The sequence below is a fragment of the Macadamia integrifolia genome, chromosome 10 (genome assembly GCF_013358625.1).
Source record: "Macadamia integrifolia cultivar HAES 741 chromosome 10, SCU_Mint_v3, whole genome shotgun sequence".
Taxonomy (NCBI): domain Eukaryota; kingdom Viridiplantae; phylum Streptophyta; class Magnoliopsida; order Proteales; family Proteaceae; genus Macadamia; species Macadamia integrifolia.
Window position 1 is genome coordinate 32,914,155 of NC_056566.1, and position 22,802 is coordinate 32,936,956.

Below are 22,802 nucleotides of genomic sequence, written 5' to 3' on the forward strand. Positions count from 1 at the left end.
TTATGGAGATGTATAGCGGGATCCGGTGTGGCCGAGGTGGTACCGGTATCATGATCATCGTGTGTTTGGTTGTATGTATGAGATGGAATCCAACGTGGTCGAGATGGTACCGATGTCGTGATTGTTGTATGCTTGTTGCATTCATGCATTGAGTTTATGCATTAGAGTTAGTTGTAGTCATAGATTACACTTTGTGCCCGATGTGTTACCGGTATCATGTGCTCCGGGACTACATTTGGAAATGGATACGTTCCGTGGCCGATGATTGATACTAGTGTTGCGTAGTCCATACTCAACTATTATATGCGTGTTAGATTAGGTAAACGGTCTCGGGTTTCATTTTGTGGCCGATGTGTTACCAGTATCGTGTACCCGTGACTGTATTTGGAGATGGATTACACTTTGTAGCCGAGGTCTTGCCAGTATCGTATAATTCATACTAATTGTATCATTATGAAAGCATGTAACATATATGTGATTATGTATCACTCCCTATGCTACGAACCCTTGCCAACAGGGGTAAAGATGTTGGATAACCCATTATGGTATGTTCGATGTGCCTTTCTAAAATTCCACACCCACGGTACGATGTGATTGTTGTCGGAGGTGGGAACTTGTCAGGCATGGCCGATGATTGGTACCGGTGCCATGGCAGCTAGGAGGGGGTTATTAGGGGTTTTCTGGGTGACCTATGGATGCATACGGAGAATGACAGGCTTCCATTCAGGCTAAGGTTTGTATCCCTACGCAGTCGATGGCGGTTCTGAGACGAGGGATACAACCTAATGTGTCATAGTAGCATTTACCAAACTTAGTTGTATTGTTAGGTGGATAATAAAATAAATGAATTACATCACGAGCATCATGGACTATGTGTTTAATTTCTGCAATCATGCATCATAAATTGTTACTGCGATTGTTATACTTAGATGTGTTTGAACCCCACCCCTCACTGAGTGAGTTGGAAATCTCACCCCACATATACACCCTCTTTTAGATGATAATGCAGGTACAATCGTGCCTATGGCTAGTGATTCTCTGTCTCTGGACCCGAGTACGGAGTGAGCGACTGGTGAATACCGAACGCGGAGAAGCATAGCCAGGACTGTGCTTGTGATTTCTGTGCATACGCGGCACCATGAGGTGTTCAACGTATTTATGATGATTTTGATACGAGTATGTGGAATGTACATTTCTTTTAAACTTATTAGTTATACGTCATAGATAATTGTAAAAGGATAATTCGGTTATAGATAATATTTTATCACTAGATAATTTCTCCATTTTATTGATGATTCCGCTACTATATTCTGATTCTGCTGTTTTTGGTTGGTTTGTGATGTGAGATTGTGAAATGTTAAGGTACTACTATCAGAGATCCTGATAGGTTTGTAAGATAGGTACTTGTCTTACTCACACCACCGGCATTCCTAATGGTAAGTTGGGTCTACTAGAAGTGGGGTGTGACAATCGATGACTGGAGTCCCTATTGTCATCTTAGTATTTTGGATAAGGCCAACGAGCTCATGGTGCTAATGCACGTCAGTCTGACTGAAAAGCTCCTTGAGTTTATCCATCATACCCTTGGCAGAGGTTATGCCTTTCACAGAGTCAATGATCGGTTTGTCAACTGATCACAAAATCTATAGCATGGCCTTAGAGTCACTTGAGTGGAAGAACTCATAAGCCTCTTGTTGATCATAATCATCACCAGTGGATTTTTCGAGAGCCTCCTCCTCAAGAATTGCATATAGACGTTATGCCGTTAGGAGTAACATAATACTTCTATGCTAGTCAACATAGTTGGGTCCTTTCAATTTGCAATCATTGATGAGGGTAAGTAAAGTAGAGTTGATTGAAGTTGACATTGCATAAAGATCTACACATGTACAAGATATAATCAAACGTATGAGTATTTAATGAAACTATTGAATTCTAATGGGAGAAACATAGATAATAGTTTTCTCATATTCAAGATTCCCTCATATCCTGAAAGTGAATTGGAATAAACCAATCCTTGCACATGTAGCTTACCCTATCAGGAATAACTACACATACGATCATTGGGTGAACTTTGCTGTCCACCTCTAAGGCTTCTAATATTATTGACCATCTGAGTGTCATGTCCATATCCTATCGGCTGACACACACTCAAGTCATGTGCATTCATATCAAAATAAATGAATCATAGTATCATGAGAGATGGCCCACTATCGCAGTGCCCCCTCACTATATGTGTCCATATCCTATCCATTAGGAAGTAGTGTTGACCATCGGCAATAAAAACTCTGACAACGTCCTATCGACTCTATTATGGGGCTATATTATAGACCTCTACATCCACCATTGATAGGGGCAATGGATATGATCTACCTATTAAGATTCATCCATATCACACATGCTTTTAACATTAAGGGTAATGTTATGACACATATATAAACATCTCATGCATTATAAGGCAAGCATCACAAGTATAAAAGATGGCAACAATATAAGATAATTAAATGTGGTTACGGGATGGCAAAAATAGTGGGAGTAATAAGCCTCTATTACTCCCACTTAATTAATTATTTGATTAATGTGTAATAAGATAAAATGCATCTTATGCATTAAGTGATGCAACCAACATGTATAATCTATATTTTCATCATCTTAATGCAAACCTCCATCTCTTCTTCTATCATCGCCGTCAAGGATTAAAGTATCGGTATCGGTCGCCGTATCGGTCGGTCAAAATTAAGATACGCATCGGAGGGTATCGTATCGTATCGATGATACACTAAGATACGCTAAAGATACACACATAAATGGATAGGAAACATTTTTTTAAACACTTTTGCATAAAGAATTTGTTAAAAAAAACTATTGATAACATGTATTATGCATAAACACTAAATTGAGGGTATCGTACTAAGAATTCAAGGTCTGTAGTTGTCCCATAAATGTAAAATTCTTGTTCTCAACCTTAACTTCCACTTTAGTTAGAGAGAAATATGGCTGACAGTAACTTTGGAACAAAAACCCTTCAAAAAATCAATTTTTTCTGAAAAATTACCCATATTGGCCATTATATGACCGTAGCGCCGATACGTATCGATACTCACCAATACGTACCGATATATATATATCGATACTCACCGATACGTGCTGATATGCACCGATACGTACTGATCGATACATACCGATACTCACCAATACGTACCAATACATACCGAAACGTACATTTTACCTTAATTTTATATTTTTCATAGAGTCGTATCGAGGCATGTCGTATCGTATCGATGTGTATTAGTGGTGTATTGATGCATATCGGTATGTATTGTAGGATATATATCGATACGAAATGATTTAAAAAATTCAATGTATCGTATTGGTGTGTATCGTATCGGTCGACTAAATTTAAGATACGTATCAGAGGGTATCGTATCGGTATCGGAGATACTTAAAACCATGATCGCCGTACTAGGATCTTCACCACTTTCTTCGTGTTTACAACAAATTGAAAAAACAACCTAAATCTATACATCTCTTTGTTTAAATAAGCCTCCTTAAAGAAACCAACTCACCATTTAGGCTGCTCAAGGGGTGGAGTACATAGATTTATAAAAAAGAATAAGAGGAGAAAGAGAGAGGGAGAGAGAAAATCCACATCACATTGATCTCATGCCATATGACATCTATTACGTCTCATGTAATAATAAATAATTTTTCCATCCACAAGATTTAGTTTTCAATCCCATAACCACAATGCATAGAATGATATGGTTCTTCAATATGTAATATAGAATTAACAATTAATTAACCATATTTTTAATAATTAATTAATTTATTATGATTTCACATCTCATGTGTTAAAGTGTATAAGTAGAAGTTTCTAAACCATTAAAGTGCCCAAATCATATTATTATGCAAACTAATATTATTTGGGTCCCAATAGTCTTACTAGGGTTTCTATTTAGCTAACAAGATTTAATATTAGTTTATAATAGCCTTACTGGATCCCTTGTACCGTACAAGGAATCCCACCAAAATCCTAAGTGAAGTTGGCTTTAAATTAACAATTTCGTAAATTATTAATTTAGAGAGTTTTTAGGCTAATGCACTAATATTAGTTATTAGAGTTTTGAGTTGGTCCAACCAATTGTGTCAAATCAAGTTGGTTCAAATTTTGGACTAGATTAATCAGTTAGTTCAAAAGATCCAACCCATGTGGGTACTTTAAACTATTTAAAGTAGACCCATAAAAATAAGGGTAATTTAAAACGCCACCCCCTGGAGAATGCCAATATTATATGGACACCCCCTCTCTTTCACCAAATTGGACTCGGACCCCCTACCGTCAGTCAACGTTACATGATGCTTTGAAATGACGTTTTTGCCCTTATGAGTAAAAACTGATAAATTAGACATTTTTCATTATCCTAAAAATACCCCTCCTTACCCTTTTATCTATCCTTCTCTCCTTCTCTCTTTCTCTCCTTCTCTCCTCTTCTCCCTACCTGCTACCAACGGTTCAGACGAGTTCCAGCAGAGATAGAGAGGGCAGTCGCTGGAAAATACCTCTCCTTTTGTCGCCGGCGAGTAGTGCTTCCCATCCAGTTTCTGTCGCAGGCGAGAAGATATGTTTGTTTGTTTTTGTTTTTGTTTTTTTTTTTTCTCTTCTCTATTTTCCCCATTTTGATCTCTAGTTCTCTATTGGGATTTTGTGTGCTCAACGAGACGCCGAAGATAGGCCCACGAACCTGCATATGCTCTGCCTAGAAACAACAGCAGAGAAGCAACAAGCACCTCTGAGAAGAAAAGTTTCAAGGCCCTTCCCAGTAAAGAGATTACTATTGTTCACTAATAAAAAAAAAATTCCATTATTCTACTATCAGTTGCAGTAGAAAAACACTAATCATAACAAACAACAGAACACAAAATTGTAAGTTTTGGACATGACTTACACAAGGTGTTTTGACCATTCATTAAGCTCAATGTGATAGGTAATACCAGGTGAAAATGAGATATCACCCAATATATTACAATATGAATATATATCAAATTGAGTGAAAGCCCCTAACTAATTATGACTTGTGTTTGTATGTGTGTTGCAGTTCATTATGTTCAGGTTGACAAAAACTGAGACCAAGTTAAAATCAGGAAATCCCTCGGTACCCTATTGAATACAGTGTCAAAACAGAAATGAAAATCAAGAAAAAGAAATCTGCCCACATGTCCATTCCACATCAAGAACAAAATCAAAAAAACTTGTCCAGCCTTGTCCACTCCACATATAAATGAAAATCAAAAAACCTTTCCAACATGTTCATTCCACATCCAAAATGAAAATAAAAAAACCTATACACATGTCCATTCCACATACTTGACAAAAATCAAAAGGCCTGTATACACATCAGAATTACACATATCGAAAACCTGTCCAGTCTAGTAATGATAATTTCCAAAATCAAAAGGCCTATATACACATCATTTCCCCCCCCCCAAAAAAAAACCCCCCTTTGTCCAAACTCAATTCTTGTTTGGCTTCTGCATTGCCTCCTTTTCACGTCTTCTTGCCCGAGCTGCTGTCGCTTTCGCTCTTTTCCTTGCTTGAACACTATCATTCAATGCAGTTGATGCATTATGTGATCTTGTCCGCTGAGAGACATTGACTTCAGCTTCACTAGCCCCCACATTTCGACTCTCCTACACAAGCATTTAGAACAATCCAAGTATAGTTGAGTAATTATGGAAGTATAACATATGTCTAAAATTTAGTAGAATTGATTACAATATCATAGGATGATAACTGAATGGTCTTTGGAGAATGAATCATGGTTACCTTCACAGTACTGCTTTTCCTTGCCCTTTTCCTCCTAATTTGACCCCCTTTACATGTTCTCCTGTTATGACCCTGAAGCCCACACTTATCACATCTTACTGATGTAGACTTCTTTCTATACTCACTTCCTGCTGGTTCACCATCCTCCTTTTTTCTAACTTTTTTGGGTCTGCCTGGGTGCCTTCTCAGAGGTGGAGGCTCCACCACTCCCATACTACTTGTTTCTTCCAACTCTGATATGTCAGGAAGTGGGTGTATCATGTTCTCATAGGCTTGTAGATATTTCCCTAGAAAATAAAAACTATCACAGTAATCTGATAGGTTTTCCCTCTTAAATGTAATACAGCAAGCTGCATGTCTACATGGCAGCCCGGTAGCCTCCCATACTTGACACCCACATTTTCGAGTATTCAAGTTTACCACAAATCTTGATGTGCCATTGTTCACCTCAAATTCATTATATCCTGCTGATAGGGCCACACAAGATCTTGATTGCTGGTGGATCACATCCATTCTCTTCTTAATCTTTGGTGTCAAAGTCCCCTTGTAAGAACAAGCTTGCTCAAACCTCTTATGTAATTTATCCATCAAACTTATCCGCACTTGATCAATCAAATATAGGATGGGTTTGTCTCTATACGGGCCTACCCAGTTATTGAAGGACTCTGTCATGTTGTTGGTTATGTGATCACTTTTTGTTTGGTGATTAAATGCCCATCTTGACCATGAACTAGGCTGGTTTTCCATCAGAAAATCATATGCTTTTTGATTTATACTCTTGATCTCAGCCATTGCCTTTGTCCACTCAATTTCTCTGTAAGCCCTTGATGCAGTCCAAAATAAAGCTTTTAGCTTCTCACCTTTATAATCTTTCCTGAAATTTGCATATAAATTCCTACTGCAATGCCTTGTATGTGATTCATGGAAAACCTCCTTAATTGCATCAGTTAACCCCTACATCAGCCACATCCCAATAAGAAAGAAAAAAAAAAAAAAAACAATATATCAAAATTCAATGAAAGTAATATAAAAAGAAGTAAAAACATTTAAAGAGAAATTGATAAGAAGGCACCTTTTGCTTATCTGACATGAAAGTTAAATACCCCATGTCATCTGATGTAGAATACAATGCAGTATACAGATTCTGAAGGAACCACAGCCAACTGTCTTTGCACTCAGATTCAACAACAGCATAGGCAAGTGGAAATAATCCATTGCTCCCGTCAACAGAAATAGCTGCCAATAGTGTCCCTCCAAACTTTCCCTTCAGATGGCATCCATCCAACCCAATAAATGGCCTACAACCATTAAGAAACCCTCTTTTGCTTGCTTCATAACAAACAAAACACCTTTTAAACACTGGATTGTCGGCCATGTTAGTTCTTGAAATGAATTGAAGATTAAACATTGAACCTGGATTGGTTTGCCTAACCATCTCTCCATACCTTGGAAGCTTGGAATACGACTTGGCATGGCTACCCTCATTTACTTCTTTTGCAAGAAGACGTGCCCTCCAAATCTGACTGTAACTTGGTTGAATCTTATAATCCTTCCATAACATGGCTCTAATACTATTAGTAGACAACTCAGGATCTACTTTGAGTTGTGGACCAAGTTTGTTAGCAATCCATCTTGATGTTGCATCCGGGTTTTTGTCTTTTCTTTGAGAACAAGTATGCTGAGGATTAAAAGACTTTATCATAAAAGTGATTTTATCTTCAGTCGGTGATGCATGAATTCTCCACTAACAACCATCATCAGCACAAATAACAGTTACCCTTGTCCTCTCATTTTTTATTCTCTGAAGATGAAAACCCTCTTGGATTGCATAATCTTTCAATTCTCTCCTAAAATGGTCCACATCATCAAATATCATACCATCCTCTAGTTGGACTTTTCCTTCAACATCAAAAACACTTCTTGGCCTACGGACTTGTGGTGCATGGAACTCATCGGAGTCATAATCTGATAAGTCATCAGTTCCAATAGATGCTTCATCACCTTCAGAGCCATCCCCATCTTCAAAGTGCACCTCAGAGCCATCCCCATCTTCAAAGTGCACCTCTTCTTCACTTCCACTTTTACTAATATCTTTAAAGCCATCATCACTTTGCATTTTCCAGTCTTCATCTTCCGAGTCAGACATAACATACTCACATCCACTTGAGTATGTATTAGTCACATCATTTGCCTCATCTATCACCTCTACCACATCTACAATAGATTTTCCTTTCTCACTATGACTTGAAATTATCCCGGGGATTGTACCACTACCATCTTCGCTTGATCTCATGTTGGATGCACCAGTTCTGCCTATAGAAATACCTGAGCAACAAGCACTCTGGACTATCGGTTTTGGTACTCTAGATGTACCAGTTTCATAATGAACAAATGATCCAATTCCAATGCTAGGAGGTTGCACTTCATTCCTCTATCTTCTTCTTGGAAGATCTCTACCAACAACTTTGAATGGATAGCCATTAATGGTATGACCACCAAAACCATTGTCAAACTGCTTCACATTTGACACATACACCATAAGAACCCTCAACTCTTCAAAAATAGACAACACTTGCATGAGTGTGTCATCGTTCCATATATCAATCATAACCCTACTATCAGGCAGCATAGCTTGACAAGTGAACTTGATAGACCTCCCATCTGGAATATGTGACAACACCGTACTGTAGATGTCGCATAGTAACTCAAAATAACTGAACTTCTCTCTATCAACAATCTTGTGCTCAACCTTCCCATCGTAATGGTAATACAATGTGTAAGGATCCATTCTACAAATGATAACAATGCAATTAGTAAAATTCATAATATTTCTCACACTCTCTTATAATAAACATGAAAATCATAGCAAAATATAGCAAAGCACAGTTTTACCAAATGTAAGAACCATATTTGTCTTATTCAGCAAATAGTTCACATTGAATTTTTTACCAAGAAAACTAATAGTAAAAGTTGTCTCTGAAACACAAGCATATGTTAACATGGAATTTCTTTTTTTTATTTTTTCAAAAAGAAAATAAAGTTTAAAGTGATGGGTTGTACCATACAAGAATGATTTATTAGTAGAAGTATAGATAGGAACCATTCCACATTCAAAAGGCCACTACAACATGGAGATAGTAATATTAACAGATGTAAAGAGACCCATAAAGCATAAAGCACAAGGAACCATTGTTTTGGAAACAGTAACATATTAGGAAAATAAGGAGCAGAGCCCAATAATGCCTCAGAAACCATTTACAAGAGGCATAGTTTAGTACATCTATGGGACCCTTAAAGCACAACCAAAACACATTTCAATTTTAGCCAAGCTATGGTGCAAGACAATAATAAGAATGATTTATTAGAATAGGAAAAGAAGAGGGGACCAAATGCTTAAAAAAGCCACAAGAAGTGATGGTACTGTCGGAACCAATAAGGCAGATACATATCATTTTCAATGGCTTAAAAAGGGAAAATTCTGTTCTGAAGCAGCTTGTGGACAAGAAACTAATGTATAATCATCCATGGTTGAAATCTACAGGTATAATCTGACAAAATGGTCTCAATTGTTCGATAGCTATTTGATGAGCAATTCGTGCATGTATTAATCATTATACAAGGTTATTCATATACAAAAGGATATCAAAACATTTCTCAATCATATATACCCAGTAATGAGAATAGAATTCAGATACAGAGTGAAGAGAGCCAGCAGAAGTAGCTGTTCCTATCAATCGATTTGGGGATGATCAATAAAAGGGTAAAATTTCAGAGATACCTGTAGTCGCTGGAGGGGGTTCGCCGCCGTAGTCGCTGGAGGGGGTTGGCTGCCGTAGTCACCGTCGTCGCCGTCGTCGAAAGAGTGTTCGCAGCCGCCGATCTGCAAGCCTACCCGTTCTTCTTCTCAACTCATTGAGGCTGATTTGTGACCCGTTAGAAGTGAGTAGTGAGTTAGGGTTGTGAAATCGATTTGGGGATGATGAATAAAAGGGTTAAATGAGACAAGGAGGCAGGATAACATACCTGTAATCGCCGGAGGGGGTTCGCAGCCTCCGTAGACGCTACCGGAAGGTGTTGCAGCCACCGATCTGAAAATTCCTATCAATCTTCTTCTCCGATGTTCTTCTCCGACGTTCTTCTCTTACTCAGTAACTCGCGCGACTCGTCATATTTGAGTTGTGAGTTAGGTTTTCCTCAATTGATTTTGGAAATAGAACCATTAAGGGCAATTTTGGTACTTCATTATTTTGAAGGGCAAAATGGAATTTAGAAAAAATATTAACTGCTGATGTCAGTATTCTTGGTATATTATGTAACGTTGACTGACGGTAGGGGGTCCGAGTCCAATTTGGTGAAAGAGAGGGGGTGTCCCTATAATATTGGCATTCTCCAGGGGGTGGCGTTGTAAATTACCCTTAATAAAATTGGTTATGATGCGAAGGTGATTTATAATGAAAGGGTGGATAAGGTGCCAAATCTTTAGCTAATGTGGAGGAGAGGGCTTTCTAAGCTTCTCTTGTTTTAGTATCTGATCAATAGCTTATTGTTAAAACTAATTGGAAGAATAAACAAATTATTCTATCAGTTATTCATGCAAGTAGCTTTTGGGTGAAAAGGAGGGAGTTGTGGATTCATCTTGCTTTAGTTCCAATGAGGGCCGATCCATGGCTTATGGTTGGGGACTTCAATGCCACACTTGCATTGCATGAGAAGAGAGGTTCGGGTGCCTTCAGTTTGGAATTGGCTACTAAATTTGACACCATGATAGATAACTGCTTAATGATCCAACTTCCATCTCAAGGACTAAAGTTTACATGGTCTAACAATAGCTGGAGAGGGAATGTGTCTGTAGTTCTAGACAGGGGTTGTTGTAATGAATCTTGACTGAATCACTTTCAGGACTATGCTCAAACAGTTCTCTAGCAAGATTTATCTGATCATTGCCCAATTTTGGTTATCTCTGAGACTTGCCTAGATCCAGATAACTGTCCCTTTCAAATGCATAAGTTTCGAATAGATTAACAATCTTTTCTTCTAGTGGTTAAAGATGTATCGTCATAGTATATCTGTTTTATGTGCTTATGTTTTAGCCCAGAAACTTAAGAAGCTTCAGCCAGTTATTTGGGTTGGTCTAGATAGGTCTCCCCCAACTTTGAATTAGAGATGATAAAAACCAAAGAGGCCTTGGTTGTGGGTCAGGAGATAATTGACATTTCAATGATAGATGATATCTTATTTGGGAAGGAAGTTGATGCAAAAACAGCTTACTTGAATGCATTGAAGAATCATGAAAAGCTGTGGGAAGAGAAATCTCGAATTAAATGTCTTAAACAAAAGGATAGGAAGTCAAATTTCTTCCATCTCTATACAAAGAAGGGCAAGAAACACTGTCAGAATGGTGCAAAAACCTGATGGGTCAAAGATCTATTATAGAGATGGGATAGTGGCCAATATGTTTGAGCATTTTGAAGCTTTCCATAAGAGCATGCTAACTACTGACCACTTGGAGCTCTTAGTTGCAATACCTACATTAGTTGACGAGGTAGACGAGCAGTTTGGATATGATCCCTCGCACAGTGGGAATTAAGAAGGTTGTTTGGGACCTGGACCCAGACAGCTCCCCAAGTCCAAATGGGTTCCTGGGTTATTTTTTTCGTCATTGCTGGGAGGTGGTGGTTGAAGACTCTATTCATGTGGTCAGAGAGTTTTTTCTCACAGGGAAAATTCCTACATGTATTAATAATAACTTTATTGCAATAATTCCCAAAGATGATATGGTGCTTCTACTCTTGATAAATTAAATTCCACCCTCTCTGCATGGGAAATTTTTTTATGTAAAATGATATAAAAAATATTAGCTATGAGGATATCATTTCTTTCTCCTAGATTGATATCAAAAGATTTGGGAGTGTTCGAAAAAGGGAAGTGATACACACAAACATTGGCTTATCTTCAGAAATGGAAAATGTTATGCTCTCAGCTACCAGAGGAGGGGGAATGGGAGTCAAGATAGATATTCAGAAAGCATTTGACACCATTTCGTGGGGATTTATTATTCATGTGTTGAGGTGATTTGGTTTCTCTGAAAAATGGGTGAACTGGATTTATCAGATGCTTTGCTCGGCAAAAATTTCAATTCTCTTGAATGGAGGTCTTGTGGGGTACTTTAATGTGGAGAGAGGTCTTCGGTAAGGGGATCCCATGTCTCCAATTCATTTTATTCTTGCTCAAGAGGTTTTATGCAGATCTGAGAAGGCTACTTCATGATGGAATAATCAAGCCTCTTCAGGGCCCTTGAGGTGATTTAATGCCAGTTCACCTATTATTTGCTGATGACATATTTATTTTTATGAATGCATCTATAAAATACATTAGAAATTTAAATGTCTTTCTAATGAAGTATCAAGACTTCTTTGGGCATTCATCCAATAAAAAAAAAAAAAGACTTCTCTAGGCAGTATGTTAATTTTAAAAAAAGTATGCTCTTTACTGCCCTACTCAAATGCGAGCTATTTCTTTTTTTCGCTAAAAATTCATGTGTATTAAAAAATGAAAAGAAAAAGAATGGAGATACAAGATGGGTCTAGAAAGACACCAGACACAGAGTGACATAGGATGGAGGAGATTAAGATCTCAGGCTCCTCTCCTCACCTTCGGCATGGCCATCAGCAAGGAAGAGGATCGACTACTCCATTGAACAATAGTTAAGAAAATCTATATCTTGGTCTACTCTCTGTATCCCTTCTAATCTCATCCCGCATTGGAGGAAAAGAGGGACAAAAGACACTAGATCCACTTTTAGCAGCACTTTTTACCAAGTAATCCACAATTGGATTAGCCTCGATAACAATGAGATAGTTTCCATTGAATGCTGAAAAGAACTGATAAAGAGAGCACCAATCCTACAAGACACCACGGGATTTTTTTTCAGTAAATAGGGCTGTTTGGGGAACTAATGGGTTTTTACCCAATACCGGGTTATTCCGCTATTCGCCACTAATGGGCCCACTTCGAGATGTCCCGCCACATTAATCAACTCCCTAACACATTGTTCCATCAATGTGGATGGGTTTGGGGTGCACGATAGTACGGTCTTGGGTCCCACGATGAAATAACCCAAAACTGACCTGTGCACTCATTGTATGGTGTTCACCGGTGGATGGAGCATCCACCGGTGATCATCAGTCGGTGAACGCTAAACTGGCCACTTTGTATGGAGATCTCTCCTTAGTTTGAGTGGGGCCTTCTCAAGGGTTTCTAGTGTGTGTGAGGTTCAACTGACCTTTCCCTTCGGGTCTGGAATCCCTTCCAATTATTTAAGCATGGGTAACAGGTGCAAATGGGGTCGTCCTTCCTTCCTCGGAAAAAGGTGGATGCAACCCAGTTCTCATTGGTACTGGTGTCCTCTGGTGTCGCACCTGAACATTAAAATAGGAAGTTTTAGGGTTCGGGTATAACATTCCCTCCTCACAAGAAATTTTATCCCCAAAATTTGACATACCTGGTGATCTAAACAACTGAGGATATTTCTTCTTCATTTCCTCCTCATGTTCCCACGATGCTTCTTGTTTGGAGTGATTCCTCCACTTGACTAGTACATAAGAAATAGTCCGATTGCGGAGAATGAGGTCTCTCCGGTCAATGATTTCTTCTGGTTGTTCTACATACTTCCAATCAACGTCAAGTTCCAAGGGTACATGTGTCAAAATATGAGCTGGATCGAAAACGTCTTCTTGAGCATGGAAACATGAAATACATTATGAGCTCCTTCTATTTTGGGTGGCACAGCGACCTGATAAGCTACTATTTTGACTCGACTCAATATCTCATAAGGTCCCATCTATCGAGGACTTAGCTTTCCCTTCTTGCCAAACCTCTTCACTCCTCTCATTGGGGAGACTTTCAAAAAGTTTTTATCACCCACCTCAAACTCTAAGTGCTTCCGTTTGACATCCGCATAGTTTTTCTATCTTGATTGAGCCACCTTAATTCTCTCCCTGATTACATACACTTTCTCACAAGTGGCTTGGATCAGTTTTGGGCCTAGGATCCTCCTTTCTCTAGCTTCATCCCAATACAAAGGTGTTCTGCATTTTTTACAATATTGGGCTTCATAAGGTGCCATGCCTATAGTAGCCTAGTAGCTATTTTTGTAGAACTTTATGAGTGACAAGTGCTCATACCAGCTATAGCTCATATCCAATACACAAGCCCGCAACATATCCTCTAGGGTCTATATAGTCCTCTCTGATTGCCCATCTGTCTGTGGATGGAATGCCGTGCTAAAATTCAGTTGTGTCCCCATTACTTTCTGTAGACATTTCCAAAAGTTGGAGGTGAACAATATTGTCAACATACAGTCGAGCCAACTTTTCCATGGAGTAAGTAATTCTCATAGGGATGAAGTGGGCCACCTTGGTCAGTTGGTCTACAATTACCCAGATTGTGTCATTCCCCTTCTGAGTACGCGGCAATCCTGTGACAAAATCCATGGTAATGTTTTCCCACTTCCATTTTGGTACAGGTAGGGGTTGTAATAAGCCATGTGGCCTTTGCCTTTTTGCTTTGATCTGTTGGCAATTCAGGCACCTGGCTATATGGATGGCTACGTCAGTTTTCATGCCACACCTCCAATAGGACTTCTTCAAATCCTTGTACATTTTTGTACTACCTGGATGGATGGAGTAGGGTGAACTGTGAACTTCTTTCAATATTAATTCCCTCATCTCTTCATCCTTTGGTACGCAAAGTCTATCCTTGAACTTGAGGACCCCATCTTCAATCAACTTGAAATTTAAATCTTTTTGTTCTTTGGTATCACTTACTATTTTCTGAAGATCCTCATCTAGTACTTGGGTAGCTTGGATTTTCTCCACTAATGATGGTTGTATCATAAGTGTAGCCAAGGTCATTGTCACCTCATTCGTTAGTAGTTCCAAATCCATTCTTCTAGCTTCCTCAATCAGCTGTTCATTCACAGTCAAGGCTGCTAGGGATAGAGTCTGAGACTTCCTGCTCAATGCATCAGCCATGATGTTGGCCTTCCCCGGATGATAATGGATGGTGCAATCATAATCCTTCATCAGTTCCAACCATCTTCTTTGTCTCATATTCAGCTCCTTTTGGGTGAAAAAGTATTTCAAACTCTTATGATCGTTGTAGATCTCACTCTTTTTCCCATATAAATAATACTGCCAGATCTTTAAAGCAAAAATGACCGCCGCTAACTCCAAGTCATGAGTGGGGTAATTCTTTTCATAGTCCTTCAACTGTCAAGATGCATATGCTACAACCTTGCCATTTTGCATCAACACACAACCCAAGCCCAACTTGGATGCATCATTATATACTACCATTCCAGCGTTGACTTCTGAAATAGTGAGTACTGGAGTTGTTATTAATTTCCACTTCAATTCTTGGAAACTTTCTTCACATTCCTTAGACCATTCAAATTTCACTCCCTTCCGTGTTAGTCGAGTCATAGGTCCAGAAATGCATGAGAAGTTTTCAATGAACCTTCTGTAGTATCCTGTTAACCCCAGGAAGCTATGAATTTCACTGACATTCTTAGGTGCCTCCCATTCTACCACAGCCTTTACTTTTCCAGGATCAACTTCAATGCCCTTATCTGAGACAACATGCCCTAAGAAATGTACTTGTGTAAGCCAAAACTCACATTTACTAAATTTTGCATACAATTACTTTTCTCTCAATCTCTGAAGGGTAAATCTCAAATGGGTAGCATGTTCCTCTCGTCTCTTTGAATAGATCAAAATGTCGTCGATGAACACGATGAAAAAGTTGTCTAACATATCATGGAATACTCTATTCATCAGCTCCATGAACACTATAGGGGCATTGGTTAGTCCAAATGGCATAACTAGGAATTCGTAGTGTCCATAACGGGTCCTGAAAGCTATCTTCTTGATGTCACCCTCTCTAATCTTGAGTTGATGATAACCAGATCTAAGGTCAATTTTGGAGAACGTGGTTGCACCTTGTAATTGATCAAAGAGATCATCGATTCTAGGTAACGGATACCTATTCTTGATAGTTAGTTTATTGAGTTCCCTGTAGTCTATGCACATTCTCATACTCCCATCCTTCTTCCTAGAAAAGAGTACCGATGCTCCCCATGGGGACACACTAGGTCGGATGAACCCTTTCTCTAATAAATCTTATAATTGTTCCTTCAACTCCTTCAGTTCTGAAGGTGCCATCCTCTATGGAGCTTTTGATATAGGTGCTGCCCCAGGAATCAGATCAATAATGAATTTAGTCTCCCGGTCCGGGGGTAGTCCAAGTAAGTCGTCAGGAAAGATGTCTGAGAATTCTTTCACTACTTCTATTTCCTCTACTGAATTGCCCTCCTTAGTTGTGTCAATCACAGATTCCAAATAAACCTCACATCCTTGCTCTAGTAATCTTCTCACTTCGAGTGCGGATATCACTAGTTTCTTGGACTTCTTGACTTTTCTCCCTTTGTAAACAAACTCACCTCCTTCTCGAAGTTTGAATATAATTTTCTTCTCAGCACATAAAACACATGCCCTATAGGCGGATAACCAATCCATACCTAAGATGACATCAAAGTCACGCATCCTTAATTTGATCAAATGAGCAATCATGTCCCATCCACAGACTTGAATAGGACACGGCTCATAAATCTCCTCTAATCCTACCTCACTCCCAGTCAGTGTGCTAACTACTAACTTGTGTGTTAACACTTTTGGCTTGATATTCATTTTAGCGGCAAAAGTGGGGGATACAAAGGAACATGATGCACCAGTATCAAACAAAACATATGCAGGGGTCATCGATATCAACAAGGTACTTGTGACCACTCCAGGCGATGCCTCCGCTTCTTTAGTAGTTAGTGCAAACACTTTCCCTTGCAGTCTAGCTCCCTGTGGTGCCTGAGCCGAACGGGTGGCAGATAATGGCTGCATTGATCTGGCTGGTCCTATATAGGGGTCACTCGGTCTTCTCTGTGAGCAATTCCTTGCAAAGTGACCCGTTTGCTAACAGACAAAACACCTTAAGGGGACCATCTAAGACTGTGCTACCATGGGTCTAGGTGGTGGTAGTGCTTGTCCTATTTCTGGTCTTCTATACTAATCTGAGGCTGCACTAGAATATGTCCCCTTACCAAACCTGCTAGGTGCCACTGTCCTCTTCCCTTGTATGGCATGATAGTTCTCTCTTTGTTTATCCTCAATGGATTTGGCAGCCTGAATCACCTGGGCATAACTGTGGAGGTACTGAGCCACTAACAAAGCCCCTATAATGGGTCTTAACCCTTTCTTAAATCTCTTCATCTTTTCCTGATCCCCCTTCAAATGCTCAGGTGCGAAGAAGAATAACTTCTCAAAATCTTGTTGATATTCTAATACAGAGTTGCACCCTTGTTTAAGCTCCATGAACTCTGTTTCCTTCCTCTCCCTCACACTGTCTGGGAAGTAGTTGTTGTAGAATGCCACTTTAAACTGTTCCCATGTGAGGTTAGGCTGTAAGGCCACTAGGATGGGTTCAGTGGACTTCCACCATGCATTTGCCTTATTTTGTAGTTGGTAGTCGGCACACATCAGTTTATGTTCTTTAGTGAGGGGTCATTACCTTAAATGCCTTCTCCATTTCCTCTACCCATTTGGTGGGTGCCAAAGGGTCCTGCGCAATCCCACCAAAGTAGGGAGGCCTAAACTTCTGGAACATTTCTATCACTTTCACATTGTCCATAGGTATAGGCAATATGGCTTGGCTTTGTGGTGTCATTTGCCCCTGTGTTAGTGGTGCATCAGGTCGTGGGGCATAATGTACATTGGAGCCTTCTGGGTGGGTTGTGTGGTGAGCCATTGGTGCTGGGACTTGTTGTGCCTGGGGAATAGTGGTAGGAGCAACGTTAAGTACTGGCTGTGTCTGTGGTGGAACAACCTGTGCCTCTCGAGTCTGAAACATAGCATTGATCTATGCATTTAGACCTGTCATAAACTCCAGTTGCTACTGTTGTAACCCTTGCATCATCACATTTTGTTGCTGTTGTAGTTCTTACAACATGTTGCCCATAATTGACACTACATCCTGGGTAGAAAGTATAGGTGGAGCAGGAGGGGCTGCCTGTGCTGTGGTATCGGGCACCTCTTCCCTACTTGGTTTCGAAGTCAGTGGCCGACCCATAGTAGATGTAGTAGCACGGCGTGGCCGTTTAGGCAGTCGTCCCACCTGTGTTTGGGATTTTTTAGGAGCCATGTGAACCTTCCTGTATAAGAGGTAACATAGGCAACTTAGTACAACTGAGCATGCATATTCAAGTCTTTTTATGTACTAGGCTCAGACACCCACATCCTTCGTGTCCACATATTAAGGGAAGGAAATAAATAAATGGACCACACATATAAAGAAAAGAAAATAAATTCTCACCTTTTTACCTTCATCGGTGGATGGTAATTATTTCACTGGCCAGCCAGTGAACACTTTTACTGTCTTTTAAAAGGGCTGACGAGAACTCCCATTTTCACCATAACCTCCTCCTTTTCTTGCCAAGAATGACCGAAGAGCTCTCCCAAGGTTGGAAGAACATCATTCGGTGATCTTTGCCACCAATCCACGCCATATTTTGCGTAAGGGGTAAGGTTTTCCTCTCATTTTGCTAGATTTTCCATTTTCCCCAAATTTTCTTCTCTGTGAAACCCTAACTAGGGATTTATATGAAATTTCTTGCATTCTTTTCAAATATGCCTTTCCTTTTGTATATACTTAATTGGATATGTATATTTATTATGTTTGTATGCAGCCATGAGTTCTAGAAGAGACACACGCAGTCGAAATGCTGCAGGATAGATTCCAGCTCCTCCAGAACCCAACTTTGACAGATTTTGGTTTAACTCTGAGGAAAGTGCATAGAAATGGGGGGTGTTTGGAAGTAAACTTGTGAATTCCGGGAAGGCAATATTGCATGGTCAGATGCCTTCCTTTTGTATAGCGAGGCGATTCCAGGCACTGGGTTGGTCACCCCTCTTGGACCTAGGGGACAAATGTTATCCTCGCTTGGTCCAAATGTTCTTTTGCAATCTGAGGGGCGAGGAAGTGGGGGAGAATGATTATCGTCTCACGAGCCGAGTTATAGGAGTAGACCTCTCCTTCACCACAGCCGATTTTGGTGCTATTATTGGGATTTCAAGCACCTGGGAGAGTGTATATTGTGCTCCCAAGACTAGAAGGGGAGCCTTCATGCCCTAAGATAGTTTAGATGAGATGTGTCAACAGTTGACTGCAACCACCGGTGGATGGACTAGGTTCAGTCACTTTAGGACTACGCCCAAGGTGCTTTGTAGGATAGTTCAGTTAAACATATTACCATCTGGAGGTCATTTCAATGAAGTTTCTCTTCTCCAGGTCTATGTTACCCTTTGCTTGTATGTGGGTCTCTAGATCAACCTCCCATACCTATTGATGCGGCATATGGCATACCGGGCCAAATACCCAAAGGACGGAAGTTTGCCTTACGAAAATCTCCTTACTAGTATTTTCGTACAATTTGGGGTCCCCTATGCTAATGAGCCTACAGATGGAGTCAAGAGGTATCCTTTCGATTTACACTCCTTAGTGAAGATGAATGTTGACCCTAATAATGGTAGTGATGCTGAGGGGGTGCCGATAATGGTCCCTATAGGAGGTGACCAGGATATGGATATGGAAAACAACGAGGAGGCCGAGGAGAGCGAGGAAGATGGGGAGGATAGTGAAGATGATGGACCTCCACTACATCAAGATCATAGGGGAACTACCCCACCTCCTCCTTACACTTCATCTCAATATGCCGGTGGTGCTTCTTCTTCAACCGCACCAGGTGATGCAGGCTATAAAATAGATTTTCGGGGTCTGAATACCCATCTGGACAGCATTGATGATAGGGCTCATCTGAAGGTAAAATCTGTAGGTGGGACATTTACTTCAGGCAAGCAGATACTACTCTACTTTCTTCGATACCACCTAGTGATCCACCCCAGCAGTAGTTTTTCCTAGGTCCTCCTATCTATCAATTTTGTTCTCAGGATTGTGATCATATTATGTTTTATTTATGTTATTAGTATTATAAACGTGAGAGTTATTCAACAGGTAGTTATCGTCTATGTAATTTGCTCCTAGTTAAGTCTTCTATTCTCCTCTCTCAAAGTTGTAAGCTGAATTTGTTATTAATGAAATGATAGGACTACTCTGCTTTAACCTGACCACATCAATATGAATGCAATTATATGAGTGCAATAACATGATCCATTTATTATCAAGCAATTCTAAGCAATAATTTCTAAGTCCAAATGGGGTATAAGTGCCACTACGACATAGGTGTTATCCCTAATCATGAATGTATGTTATTAGTCCCCAGGGATACAAGCTAGTTACGAGTCAAGAGTATACCGGTCCGTACATGGCTACTTCGGTACTCAGTAAGCCCCTATTAATAACCCTCCTATAATATCACTACATTGAATCCAACATCCCATGTAGGGTATACCCGTTACCAAATCAAACATCGTGTGAGGGTCTATTATGACACTGGCATCATCACACCTCAGTCACCGAAAATCGTCCTCAACCACGGACCGTTGAACGAAAGGATTAGCCAATACGTAAACCCCTATTGGCAAGGGTTGTAGCACTAAGGTGGTTATCCTAGCCCAATGCATTCTAATATGCCACAACACAATTCAATCACACTCACCCACACATGCACACCTTGAGTATACAGTGCCACCGACACCAACCGTTGGCCACCTTGCACCCCAGTCACACACACACACACACACACTCACCATGAGCATTCAGTGCCGTCGGCTCCAACCGTTGGTCACTCTGCACCCCAGTCTCCACATACACACGCACATACACCCTGGGCATATAGTGTCGTAGGCACCCACCACAGGCCACACTGCATCCTAGTCACACACACACACATGCACAATCATAATCCACCTTCTCATGCCACGTCCACACTTTACATAAGGAATAATATATTAATAATATTCAAAATGATAAAACTCATCCATATATGCATTATGATACAAAAATTCCATAAAAGCACACAAAATCCCCTCACCTCGTGTTCTAGATGGCGGTAGATAGTTGATAGTTTAGTGTTGCGTGCTCCCGTCACTTCTCAGTTTCACTCCTAGGATACATAATGTTTTTCGGTTATTCGGTTATTCAAAGAGGAGTGGGACATTAGGAATCGTGCCCTAATAAAAGGATAAAAATTTATCTTTAAAATGGTTCATCGATGGATGATTACCAGTGGATGGTCATCCGTCGGTGAGTTCACTGGTGGATAAATCCGAAAGGAATGCACATCCTGTAATATTTTCACCGGTGGATGGTCCCTGCCTTCACCGGATGGCCGATGACCATCAATCGGTGAAGTTAAAATCGGGGTTTTCTTGCCCAGATCAGCCCTATTGGCCCTATGGCCCCTACGTATGGTGGTGGAAATATGTATTTTTCAGTGGGGTGTTATTTCCCAACTCCATTCCTCCCTTCTCCCTCTTTTGTATAGTTTACAAATTGGGTTTTATGATTTTAGGGTAGGTTTTCATATAGGGCATCCTCACACACTTAGCTTAGGTTTAGGGAAATTAGTGAGCGGATCAACATAGGGTTTCAAGATACACCCAATTTCCTCAATACACAAGTCTAGATTAAGCTAAATTGGGGAAGACTTTGGTTGATCTCATGGAATGGTCATTAATGGCTCATGAAATCACTCTCACACACTATACATAGATTCAATTTCATTTTCCCCAACTTAGGATTTGGTTAGGATGTTAGGTCATAGAGGATTTGTTAAAATTCCCAAATCCTAGGGTTTTGGGTAGGGGTTTCATAGGGATTTTTCCTTAGACCCAAGGTTGAGTGAATAACCTTGCCAATGTAGGTCTCTGATGAGTACAATAATGTGTGAAATCTTAGGGATATAAGTGTACACTTTGCCCCACTTTGGATAGTACTACTTTTATTTTTCTTGTTTTTTTTTTTTTTAGTTTCCAAGTTTATAAGAGAAAGTGCTTAAAGTGAATCAAGAACCAATCCAAAGGTGGGACCCACTCATTGGTACCACATCATCTCTCCTACAAAATCCTAAAGATTATTCTCTCTCCTTGCCACCTCACAAGATCTTGAAGATACTATGCAGAGATTCCTTTCTGATTTAATCAAGATTGCAAGATATTGTTTAATATTGCAAGGAAGGAATAGAATTTGTTAATTTTGGAAACTGATTCTCTCTTCCTTCACACAATATCTCAGAGAATGAGGATTTTTACCAAGATTTTATTTTATTTTATTTTCTTTCTTTTCTTAAAGAAGACTTGTAGAAGGAAGGAGACAAGACAAAAGCCCTATAAAAGCCCCTTCCTCCCCCCTCCTAATTATTTATTCCCCTTATTTTATTTTCTAGTTTATGCTTAGTTTTCTTCTCTCTCTTCCTCTCTCTCTTTAGTTTTAGTTCTTCTCTATTTTTGCTTTAATCACTTTTGTAATAGTTTTTTTTTATGTCAATTAATGTAATTACTCTTTTATTCTTATTCAGCCTTTTATGTTTATGATTTATGTAATTGAGTTGTAATTTTTAAAGTTATAGTTCTAGGCTTAGATCTAGGTGACAAGATCACAAGCCGCGGAGCATTTTTTTTTTCAAGTTCAGTTTTTTTTGTTTCAAGATTTGTTTTCTCTAGTACTAAAAATTTTAGATTTGGTTTATTCCATATCTGGTTTTTAGTACTGGTAGTATCTCAAATCACCCAGGCTTTTAAGTTCAAGGGTTGAAGTTCAAGTAAGTAGGCTTCTTCAATAGTCTTCTCTCCCCCCTCTCATTCCCTCTTCTGACTACCCTTTCTTTCTTAATTTAGGGTTTTAATTTCAGTTGTTACATGCTATCCCTTTCCCCCAAGGTTCATGGCTAGTGTATGTGTTGGCTTTGCCCCTCCTA

The 22,802-nt window shown here is 39.7% G+C and overlaps 2 protein-coding genes across 2 annotated transcripts; both read right to left on the reverse strand.

The window, feature by feature from the left end:
* Window positions 1-5,144: 5,144 nt before the first annotated feature.
* Window positions 5,145-6,256, reverse strand: LOC122090491. The gene is made up of 2 exons (XM_042660110.1): window positions 5,825-6,256; window positions 5,145-5,688 (listed from the first exon to the last, which is right to left on the reverse strand). Exons 1-2 carry the CDS (start codon window positions 6,083-6,085, stop codon window positions 5,512-5,514), a joined length of 438 nt encoding a protein of 145 aa, XP_042516044.1. The 5' UTR covers window positions 6,086-6,256; the 3' UTR covers window positions 5,145-5,511.
* Window positions 6,112-7,561, reverse strand: LOC122092398. The gene is made up of 3 exons (XM_042662709.1): window positions 6,897-7,561; window positions 6,245-6,778; window positions 6,112-6,138 (listed from the first exon to the last, which is right to left on the reverse strand). The coding sequence occupies exons 1-3, from the start codon at window positions 7,524-7,526 to the stop codon at window positions 6,112-6,114; spliced, it is 1,191 nt and encodes a 396-aa protein (XP_042518643.1). The 5' UTR covers window positions 7,527-7,561.
* Between the last annotated feature and the right edge of the window lie 15,241 nt (window positions 7,562-22,802).